The sequence below is a fragment of the Leptodactylus fuscus genome, chromosome 2 (genome assembly GCF_031893055.1).
Source record: "Leptodactylus fuscus isolate aLepFus1 chromosome 2, aLepFus1.hap2, whole genome shotgun sequence".
NCBI lineage: Eukaryota > Metazoa > Chordata > Amphibia > Anura > Leptodactylidae > Leptodactylus > Leptodactylus fuscus.
In genome coordinates, this window is record NC_134266.1 from 117,896,412 (window position 1) to 117,908,293 (window position 11,882).

The window sequence follows — 11,882 nt, forward strand, 5'->3', positions numbered from 1 at the left end:
AATATAAAAAAACAATATTTATATTATATATATATATATACACGGATTATATATATTATTTTTTTTTAACAAAGAAAAGCAAATATTCCTTCCAAATCTAACACACATATAACAATGCATGTACAGATATAGTTATAAATATACGAATGGAAGAATTGTCACATCACAGTAGTAGTAATGTGAGATCTCAAATATTGTGCAATATTTCATACTCCTTCGTGAAAGCCTGTCCAATAAGAGAACGTATACTAATGTATGATAGAATATAATGTGATATGGAAAGTGTTGCAATGCATATTCTTCAGGCACTTAGAGTAATATTGTGTGTGTGTATGTGTTAGATTGTCATTGGCTTTGTAACTAGCTTAGCCTCTGAGTTATAGGCATGTAGGCTTTTTGTAAGCTTTTTACCTTCCAACCAATATGACATAAGTTAATTCTTGAGTTTTTGGTTGGGGTAATGTTTACACTTGATACATATGTGTGTTTAGAGTAGTTAAGTAGTAGTTATTTATATATACACACAGTTTAGTGTATTATGTGTTTTTGTATAGTCACATATAAATGTGAAGTTACTTGACATACATGTATATAAATATATCTTACCTATATAGATATATATCTATATACATATTGTGTATATATAGGTATATATATCTATCTTTATATATATAGAAGGGTATATACATGTGTGCCTAAGCATTTTTTACATCTAAAACAAACCAGGTAGTATCTGTTTGCCATCGTTCACAGGGTGCATGTACCCATCATCACAAGTGACGTAAGTGTGACAAGGAAGTTGGTAGAATCCAATACTTGTAGTCAGCAATCCATGGTGTTTCATCATCCATGTGGCAGTTCAGGGGTTAAGGCTCTCTTTATGTAGGCTAGAAGTGGGGAATGATGTTTATTTAGCCTCAATAATATAAAGGGATGGGAAGGCCTTAGGACTGATTCTGAACATTAAAGGAGCGATAGGACAGGTCTTCTTCAAACAGTGATTTTATTCTCCAGAGCAGTGATTCTCTTGGACACAGCTTCGAGTAAGAAAGGAGTTAAAGAAATGTAGACTGATAATAATTCTCAAAAGAATTCACAATATATGTAATCACAATGGTTGCCCGCATGCATGAAAGTGGCATGTTATTAGATAATTTATAAGGTAAAATAAAATTGTATTAAGATTCAATAATTATCGAGTGGAGACTCTATCTCAGCACACATATAGCCCCTCTTACTTCAAGGTGATGTAAATAGGTAATTCTTTATTGGATGATGCATTTTGACCTAGGAAAAAAACATTTTGTCAAATCCACACGGACCCCTTCTCTTAAACCTTACCCCTGCACATTGTCAATACAAATGTGTATGGAGGGCTTAACCCTTTCCCATTGAAGGAATTTTTTTATTTTTAATTTTCATCTTCCCCATAACTTTTTTATTTTTCCATTCACATGGGATTAATGTTTGCGAGATAAAGTGTTCTTCATAAGGGTACTATTTATTATTCTGTACAATGTATTAGGAAGCTGTAAAAAAATTCAGAATGGGGTGGATATGGAAAAAAGTGCATTTGTGCTGCTTTCTTATAGTCTTCATTTTTACAGCGCTCACTCTGCAGCCAAAAGGACATGTCAACTGTAGTCTATGTTTTGGTACGATTACGGGTATACCAACTTTATATAGTTTTATTTACATTTTAACCCCTTAACAAAAATATAAAACTTTGTAAAAAAATTTTTTTTATCTAAAAGTCACCATATTCTGACAAATGTATAGGGCATAGGGTGTCTTTTTTGCTGGCCAGGTTTACTTTGTAGTTCTACATTTTTGGGAATGTCTATTGCTTTGATCACTTTTTATTCGAGTTTGATGTGAAACAGTGAAAAAATGGCAGTTTGGCACTTTGGATTCTTTTTCCCACTACTGCATTCATTGTACGGGAAAGATATTTTAATAAGTTGTAGACTGGGCGTTTTTGAACACAGAGATACATAATATGTATGTATTTCTAGGGAAATGAGGGGGATTTAAACTTTTAGTTCTTTTTGTATTTATTTAAAAAAAAATTATATATATATATATATATATATATATATATATATATATATATGTTTATTTATTTATTACTTTTTATTATTATTGGATTTATTAGACCCCTTAGGGTAGTGATGTTGAACCTTTAGGAGACCAAGTTCCCCAAACTACAAACCAAGACCAAATAATTTAGTGCAAAGTGCCAACATGGCAATGTAACCTTAAACGACTTATACATTAACATCTTTTGTCTTAAAAAAAAAACCACACAGTGGGCTCCCACACAGTATTATATGCTCAACAGAGGTCCCCCACAAAGTATAACATACTCCATAGTGAGCTCCCACACAGCATAATGTGCTACTTACCTTACCTCCCACAAAGAGCAGCCGGTTGACCTCTTTCTTCCTCCACAGGATATGCGCAGATGAATGATGTCAGCAAGTCTACATCGGGACAGAAGTCACACTCTTCTGTCGGTGTAAGCAATGCCCTACACTGTGGTCAGCTGTATGTGAATTTGCACATACAGCAGAAAAAAGCGATTGCTTGCTAATGGGGAATCCTGTACCGGATTCCCCGTTAGTTAGTGAGCAGGAAGCCTGGATTGGGTGACGGTGCGCATCTCAACAGAAAGGGCTCTGAGTGCTCCCTCTAGCATGTGTACCATACAGCGTGCCATACAAATGTATGGAAGACAAGCCTGGAAGTCTCCAAAGCTTGTTTGGCCAGAGGCTTATATTTTCATAAAGGTAATCTGTCACCAGAAAACTTGATGTCAAACCAGCCACAGTGCATTAGTGGGGGAACTATGCAAATGGATCTGTTTGCATATTTATATTAAAAAAACAGCTTTTTCAAGGAATTGGTGCATGTATAGGTCTAAAGGTATGATAGTGCTCAGCATAATGTCTCCTAAAATGCAGGATGGCTGGTTTGATATTGAGTTCTATGTTGACAGACTTCCTTTAACATAGTTGTATCAGAAAAAATACTAGAAAGATGACTATTCCACTCCCTTTAACATAACCCAGTAAGTGTCACTAGGTGTGAATGGAAGTTTATAAAAAAAGGATATTCTTTCTTGTTAATGCCTGGATGAGTTCCTCCACCTTGGTCTGGAATTTGACAATAGACTCACATTCACAGGGATTTTCTTCTAAAAGTTTAAAGAGAGAAACTTTATTAGTTATTGCAATGGCCTATAGTTTCAGTTAAGAGAGAGTTGCATGACACTTACCCACACAGATCTTCATCTGAAGTTTCTTGCCAATTTCCTTCATGGCCTTGAAATCAGCTGAGTAGAAATAGTGCTCATTCACAGGCTCAGAAGCAATAAGCCGAAGTTCATCCTCCACTGCATTGCCCACACCAACAGCATACATCTTATAGCCTGTATAATATGTACAACACTAGTTAAACAGTATGTTTAAGCATGGGAAAGTGATGCTGGATAAAAATAAATAAAAAACCACATTTGAAAAATAGATGATCTACCAAATACACAGTGATGGACAGCTTTTTCCATTTTGGCCATTTTCTGTAGTTTAAGACATTGAATGCATGGTTTCAAGTCATAGTATTGCCTTACCCAGTTCCTTAGCCTTCAGTGCAGCATCATTGATATAATCCTGGGAACGACCATCTGTGAAGACAATGCCAACTTTAGATACTCCTGGTCTTCCTCCGTTGGAGATGGTAAAGGTGTTGTCAATTAGATACTTGAGGGCTTGACCAGTCATGGTTCCTTTCTCCATGTAAGACATCTTTTTTACAGCTGTCTTAATGTCCTTCTTGTTATTATGTCTGCCCAAGGGGAACTCCTGTCTGACTGCACTGGAGTACTGAACAAGACCAACATGTGCCTTGTTCTCCCCAACATCTACAGACTCCACAATCTGATTGATAAATTGCTTGACAAGTTCAAAGTTCTCTGGACGAACACTTTTAGATCCATCAATAAGGAACACCAGGTCAATAGCTGAAGCACCACAAGCTAAAGAAATAAAAACAAAACAAAACATAGTCTAATGATTTATTGCCACCAGTAAAACAATGCCATATCACATGGACAGGTTTTATTTGATTCATACCATTGCAGGTCTTGCCATCTTCATTTAATGTATATCCATCTCTGCAGGCACAGGTGTAGGACCCTGGGGAGCTAACACAAATTTGCTGGCAGTCATGATCTCCAGTGGAGCAGAGGTCAGCCATTTCTAGGTAAGAGAATTGTAAAGAAAGATAAGTACATGCTCAAATAAATATGAACTTTATCCTAACTGTATATTCAATCTTAAGATATGGTCATATCGAGTCCCACAAGGACATCCATTGCGATAATATGTTAGGTTGAACTATTATGGTGATGTTTCATATATTTTACACAGTTCTCTTATGTTTATTGCATCCATTCCTATTATTCTGTGTAAATTGAAGTGGCATTTGAGCTGTAGTTTCTAGAAATGGGAAAGAGCAGGTAACAGAGCGATCTTCATCGGCCATTGTAGGCCAGTTGGTTATGGTTGTTGTGTATTTATCTGCAGACTAGTGATAGTTCGACTATAATACTGTACCCCACATCACCTCTTTATGTTGAGAGAACATCTCCACTACTTATCATTAAGGAAGCCTAGTGTCCATGGCTAAAGTCCTGTGTTTTCCCAATAGTGACTAAAACAAAGGATCAAGTCCAGGATCGACCCATATTCACAATGATGGAAAGGAACAAAACACTAGAGGTGTATGTGTAGGTATTTGTGGAGTGCCCTGTGTGGATGTTGTCTAAATACTTGAGACTGGAATATCTGATTTTTTTTCCACAAACATAAAGTATTTTCATTTGTAGACAATTACATTTTAAATATTTCTGAAAATATAAGTAAAAACTGTCCCGAGTTTTAAAAAAATATTCTTTAATCATCTTGGTTCTAACAGACTGATGTTTTGATCAGTTGCCATTGGATATGACCATGAACGTAGGAATTTTATATGGTCTGGTACTTGTCAGAAAGCCAGTCATAATTTTCTTATGCTGAGTATTTAAATATGGCTTCCATTCAGAAACTGAGCAGCTGCCATAACCACTGAGTCTCCATTGTATTATACAGCGGGACCCGAAGGCAATGCCCAAAATCAGTGCCCAAGCGGTTCACTGATATTAACCCTCTTAAAGCCTAAGTGAAACATGACTGCGGTGTCATTTTCCTGGTGGTGCATAGGCGCCATCATTTTGGGGTGGATCACCAGCCCCTGGAATGAGATCTGGGGTCAGCAATCCAATACTATAACAGCTGGGATCCTATTGAAGCCTCCCAGGCTTGTCATTAGATTAGTTCCATTACAGGCTGCATTTGGCAGTCTGTAATAGAACTATAGGTAGATCTTAATAATTGCAAAGCCTTAGCATTGCGGTGTATTGAATTAGTAATCAGACCCCCGGAGTCTAAAAGTAAAAAATGATACAAATAAAAATTAAAATCACCCTACTTCCTCAGAATATATATAAAAGTAAATAAAGTAAAACATAGACATATTAGCTATCCCTGCATCTGAAAACAAACTTTAGAAATATTTTTTGTATATGGTGAATCACATAACGGCTAACATATAAAAAGATAAAAACTGCCGAACCGCTCCTAAAAAATTATATAAAAAGTAAGTAGATCTGGCTCCACATAAAAAAGTTTACGGGTATTAAAATATGACAACTACAAGAAATTTTTGCCAGTAATGTCACTGATCCACAAGAGACAAGTGACATAGCACAGTGAACGCCATAATGACAAAGTCTATACGGAAACAGTTTTTCTATAATTCCACTCAATTCTGTTTTTTTTCCAGCTTTCCAGCACATCGTGTGGCATATTAAGAACAATTTATCTTGCAAAAAAAAAAAAAAGAATCCATTACACGGCTCTGTGAATGGAAAATAAAAACTTATGACTTTTGAAAAATGGTGAGAAGGAGTTAAGTAAACTGTTCCACAAGCATGAACTCATTTGACTGTTACTGTGTCTCCTGGGTCTCATGCACACCCAACATCAAGGCCACCCTGAAACACCAACACCCAGGGAACTATAGCAGGAAGAGCCCGGGGGAACAATCTCTACCATCAACGACTTAAGTGCAACCCCTCATCCCCTTGCCACCTGAAGGCCTGTTTGAGTATTTGGCACGCAAAAAGACGCGCGTTATACGAACATGCCATTGAACTCAATGACTAACTACATTTTACACGTGTATTTTTACATGTGTAAAATGTACAGAATACACGGAGCGTAAACTCTGTGTGAAGGGGCCCTAAGACCAAATCACTGAGGCACCTGGTCTAAGACTTCTGCCCTATCAGTAAGACATTCTTAACAACTACCACCATACCCTGGTATTATACTAAACTACAGAGGGCTGAAGGTTATCAGTCAATCAGTCAAGAGGGTAACAACACCCTCCTTGTATTCAGGTGCTGATGCAGTACATGGTTTAATGTGTGACCATCGCCTTTCAAAAATTGATATATATGATTTTTTTTGTTGTTGTCTTATTAAAAATTCAATAAAACATTATTTACAAAAAAAAATTGCATATCATATGTATATATCATAAATATCATATGTATGTATCATAAATGTTCATTGTCAGGATATCTCTTTAATACTACCCTGTCTAAATTAAAGATTATTTTCCACATTCAAGGTGTATAAAGGTCATTCCTAGTCATGTGATGGTCACATAGGTACATGGCTCCCAATACTGTGTAAAAGTGTACTGGAGAATGAATGAACTCCGAGTCAGTCTTGTAGACATAGAACATGGTTCTCGTGATTGCATCTCTTGACTCCAGGCGATGGGGTGATCTAATTGATAAGTAGTAAAATCTGCCTAAATGTATTTGCCTCTTATACTAAGGAGGTTCATACTGCTGTATATGTGTACATTATTTAGGGCACAAAACTGCAGAAGATGAAGTTTATATATGTAATTTAGATTTACTCATGTCCAGTATATTATCAGATGCGAAGTGCAAGCCATGTGAGGGGAGGCAAAAGAAAATTCCACACCTTGTGCAGTGTAACCTAAGGTATGTCTTGTCTATGGTTAAAATAAAAAAAAAATATCTGGGGCAACACGGTGGCTCAGTGGTTAGCGGTGCAGCCTTGCAGTGCTAGAGTCCTGGGTTGGAATCCTGCCAAGAACAACATCTGCAAGTAGTTTGTATGTTCTCCCCGTGTTTGTGTGGATTTCCTCCCATTCTACAAAGACATACTGATAGGGAAAAAAAAGTACATTGTGATCCCTATATGGGGCTCACAATCTACATTTAAAAAAATCTAAGGCCTACCACAAAATGCTTCTTGGAATTTCTTGCTGAGCTTTTCAATCACACTGTAGCTCTCCACATAGTCCACATGTTCATCCAGGGGTTCACTTGCAATTTGACGCAGGGTGTTCATGTCCACACGTCCCACTCCAATGGCAAATAGTTCCAATCCACTTTCTCGTGCCCTAGCTGAAATATCCTTTACACCATCCTGTGGCCGACCATCAGTTACAACAATGGCTACCTAAAAACAGTTAAAATAGCAAAAATATATGTTTCGTATACTGTCAGCTGAATGAATGTCATCAATATATCAGTACTGTTGAACACTGAACACAATGTGATACTGTATACATAAATATTCTACGCAAGTCAGTAACCTACTGCTATATACTGTAAACGCACTCTAGTTTCTCTAGACTTATTTGTCATTTGTCTTTCTTTCATTTTTTGTGTCAGCCGTGAAAGAAGAGGATTCAGCTACCTATACAGTATGTTATACCTATATATACATATCTTACATGTGCAACTCCCTTCCTTGGTAGGTAGGAGTCTTCAGTACTCCAGCTGTTGTGGAACTACAACTACCAGCATGGTTCAGTCACTTCTATGGCAGTTTTGTGCATGCTGGGAAGTGTAGTTTCACAACAGCAGAAGCTGAAGGTTGCTGATCCCTGATGTATAGCATGACGCTATAATTTAGTAATTTTTTCTTGTACGCTCCTCATACTGCCAATAACTGACCTTATAATTTAGGATAACACTACGGTGCGTAAAAGACATTTATTTTGACTATTATACATCAGTGACAGCTATTGCTGGACAATGGTTTGTGTGTTCCCACATGCAGTTATACTACACCTCGAGAGGGGCCCACTCGCCGTCCCTTCACCGTTCTAGCTGATAACACCTCTGACAAGTCTCTGTTTAGCTTTATCAGAGCCGCATTCTTCAGCTGACTCTTCTACAGGTAGGAAGATATCACCCTCAATGAAATACAAGATATTTCACTACCTGCTTCAGGAATGTAATAATGTCGTAAAGGTGCATGGGAAGGATTTATATTGTTTGGTATCACTTTAGCATCCAAATGCTAGTGGCAGTGATTTGTAGAATGTCAGACCTCTACTATGAGGCATAAGCAAGATTTGGCAATGGCAGAGGGAGCAAGAACGGGTTAATTGTATACTGGAAATGAATCCAAAAGCATGGATAGCAGCAGTTTACCAAGCAATAGAAACATGTACCATGAGACAAGTGAAGGTTCCTCCTTCAAACATTTGGAAAAACGTTGGGACCTTTACAGAGTCGTGCGAGCAAATTCATACTGCCCTAACCCCAAGCAAGTGCCACATGCCATAATAAGCTATGCCTAACTCAAATGGGCTGTTGCAGTTTAGAGAAATCACCTAAGAGGATGGAATTGTATGCAGGACTTGGGTGGAAATGTTGATATGGTGGTTCCTCTATAGCTACCACTACCTAACTTCATAGCTATGGTTTTTCTAAACCAGCAGCACATAGCTCAAGAATCTTGATGATTGTTGGACCTGCTGTTTGTTGAATGACTCAAGAGAAGCAGAGAGTATTTTCCTTTAGGTACTACCATCAAGCTATATATTATTAATGCAAGGTCAAAATAAAATATAGTAAATAACCAGAAAGATATAGGTATGATAGAAAATGAAAAACAAAGATACTTTACTATAGTCCATAAGATTTGGTTCCATTAACAAAAATTACATGTTTCCGAAGATTGTAAAAATGTCTTTTTTTAATAACCCCTATGTCCTGACCCTTCTCCTAGAACCCTCTACCATCTTACCCTGACAAATTCACTCAGCAAGTTGTAAAAATAACTTATTTCATATCCATATTACTCACCTTCTTAATGCCTGGAGATCTGAGCCTTGCTCCTTCTCCTTCAGTGAAAGCATGGTTGATGGCATATTGAATAGCGAGGCCGGTCATTGTTCCGGTAGACAGAGGCTGGACTTTTTTGACTGCCTGAAGTAGAGCAGCCTTAGACTTGTGGGTTTTGAGGGAGAACTCATTTTTGACGGAGCTGGCATAATTCAGAAGACCGACTCTTGTGTTATTTACACCAACATCCAGAGATTCAATGACCTGAGATAGGAAAACCTTGACCTGTTCAAATTCAGAGGGTCTTACACTACGAGAGCTGTCTATGATGAACACCAAGTCAGTGGGATGAGTCCTGCAATTGGGGCCTTTTTAGGAGAGAAATCGAAAAAGCAGTTCAAGTCTTTGTAAAACAATTAGTAGTCTATATTGACCCTACTGTCTACGATCGACAAATCACAAGGTTTACTCGTCTGTCTTCTACAAGTTTTCTAATTGTATTACTCCAGCATAATAAGTAATATAATTTCAGGATGATGCATTAGAACAGATGGCTAGATCTGCGGAATAAGCATTTTGACAGGGAGACAGAGTTAATAATATAATCCTATTTTTACGTTTAGAGCCTGAAAGCCAAAACTACGTGGGTTCGACAGGAGAGTGGAATCTTCTAGTTTAGCTGATCCATATGTTATATATGTATATGTTCTTATGACTATAAACTTATAGATGTGATTGATATGGTCTTTTGGAAATCATGACATTCAATTTTCATGAAACAGACTTCGAAACCTGATCTCCGTAACTGGCACCTGGTTCTCGAAATCTGGCAGATGTTAATGGCTTGTTTATTTTGAGTCATAGCCAAGCTAAAAAGGTTTACAGACTTCATATTGCAACAGTTCACTACTTAAAGTTTTGGCTTCTTGTATGAGTCTCAGTACCACGACTGAATTAATACATGTCACATGTAGATTTTTTTTAAAATAATTTTGTTTTAAATTAAACAATAACAAGAATTGTTATACTATCATTCTATGTAATTAATAATTTTAGAAATTTTCAATTTTACTGAATAATTGACTATGCAAAGGACAAGTTGCTTCTAAGATTCTGCCCTTGGCCAGTGTATTTCGATACATGGAAAAGAGGAGCAAACTTATGCCGAAAAAAAGCAACAAAAAACCTAGATACCTCCCTTACAATCACACATTCAGATTCTTGTACAATGATAAATAATAAATACATTATCTATGTTAATCTATAGGGTAGGCCATATTTAGAGAAGTATAACAGGTTTTCAGTTTAGATTATAATAAATCCTATTTCTCAATAAATCACCTTCATAATAACATATTATATCATTTCATGTTGTTCTCGCCACGAGTTCATTAATATTTTACAGAAGAAACTGATGAATGTTTACATTGCTATAGCTGTTGATAGTTATATCACAAAATATTGAAAATCAATGTAATGGATTTATATTGGACAGTTTTATCATTCCTCAGATTTTATCCAATGTTCATTGTAAAGCATATAGCAGGAAAAGGATGATTGAAGATATTCATCCACAATGGTATCCACCTTGCCCTTACCGTATATACATCAGATATGGTTCCCATTATTTTATCTCTCCTATACTAGCTTTGCTTTTCATTTCGCATTAATATCTACCCTTTATCTCTCCAATTTCTGATGTAGTAATGTGAATGCTACTACCTTAGGGTTTACCTGTCTGAGTTTATGGCATATCATCAAGTTCAGAAGTAGAAAGCACTCACCTCTTAGCTGCTGAGGAACTGCTCCCAATGCAACATAGCTATAGCAGCTGAAGAATAGGACAGTAGAAAGTAGGTACAGAGAGGTCTTCATGATGTCTGGAGAGGAGTCAGAAAGCAGAGTGAGAAGGATGGAAGGGGCAATATGTGTTCAAGGTATCCTACCTACACACCTCCAGGTGTACCTCCCAGTTAAGTGACAGTAAGAGGGGTGGGGTGGGTGGAGATTGGCACAAGGAAAGTATATATAGAGGTGGAAAGGATCACTGGAAGGATAGTTGTTCTTCTAAAAATATTGGCTTTCAAAACACTATTACGGTTACATGGAAAAGGTTTCTTAGAACAGGACATTAGGTATACTATGAAATGTTCAAACAAAGTTATGTCTAGCCCTTGTGGAGATAACCTGTCTGTAACGCAATAAGAGATAGCCTTATAGAGGTGGCTGTTCATCTGTCCAGTGCTGAAGTCTGGGCTGAACAGCTGAACTGGTTATGACACCCAGGGGACTGGCTGTCGATTATATGATTCACTACTTACAGGAACCAAATATCTGTAAGTTGTAGCCAGCGGCTCTGTCACTTTTGGGTTAATCAGGTGAAGGCTACCTAAATGAGATCCTTTCAGAGTGACTTATAAATGAAGGCCTGTATCTGTAGGGAAGACATAAAGGTCTCTGTTCAGCTACAGGGCTAACTCCAGGCTTTGCACACAAAGTATCTCCATAGCTCGACATGCCACAATTCATTGCTGCTGTGGAGCAACGTAATAACCTACTGCCAGCTATACAAGTAGACCTAAAGTACAATTTTAAAAAGTGTTTGGACTCATGGCACACAGGGAGTTAAAGAAGTATTTCGGAAACACTTAATGTTCCTGAA

General features: G+C 37.2%; 1 protein-coding gene across 1 annotated transcript; it reads right to left on the reverse strand.

Moving 5' to 3' along the window:
* Positions 1-534: 534 nt before the first annotated feature.
* Positions 535-11,205, reverse strand: MATN1 (matrilin 1). The gene is made up of 8 exons (XM_075264552.1): positions 11,005-11,205; positions 9,242-9,588; positions 7,379-7,601; positions 4,131-4,256; positions 3,629-4,033; positions 3,278-3,430; positions 3,116-3,196; positions 535-1,043 (listed from the first exon to the last, which is right to left on the reverse strand). Exons 1-8 carry the CDS (start codon positions 11,093-11,095, stop codon positions 991-993), a joined length of 1,479 nt encoding a protein of 492 aa, XP_075120653.1. The 5' UTR covers positions 11,096-11,205; the 3' UTR covers positions 535-990.
* Between the last annotated feature and the right edge of the window lie 677 nt (positions 11,206-11,882).

Bases quoted from the DNA above. Each gene is read 5' to 3' on its own strand.
- MATN1 (XM_075264552.1), bottom strand. From the start codon at position 11,095: ATGAAGACCTCTCTGTACCTACTTTCTACTGTCCTATTCTTCAGCTGC. The intron at 9,589-11,004 runs GTGAGTGCTTTC...TCTCCTAAAAAG, and splicing joins AGTTCCTCAGCAGCTAAGAG to GCCCCAATTGCAGGACTCAT. The intron at 4,257-7,378 runs GTAGGCCTTAGA...TCTCTTACCTAG, and splicing joins ATTCCAAGAAGCATTTTGTG to AAATGGCTGACCTCTGCTCC.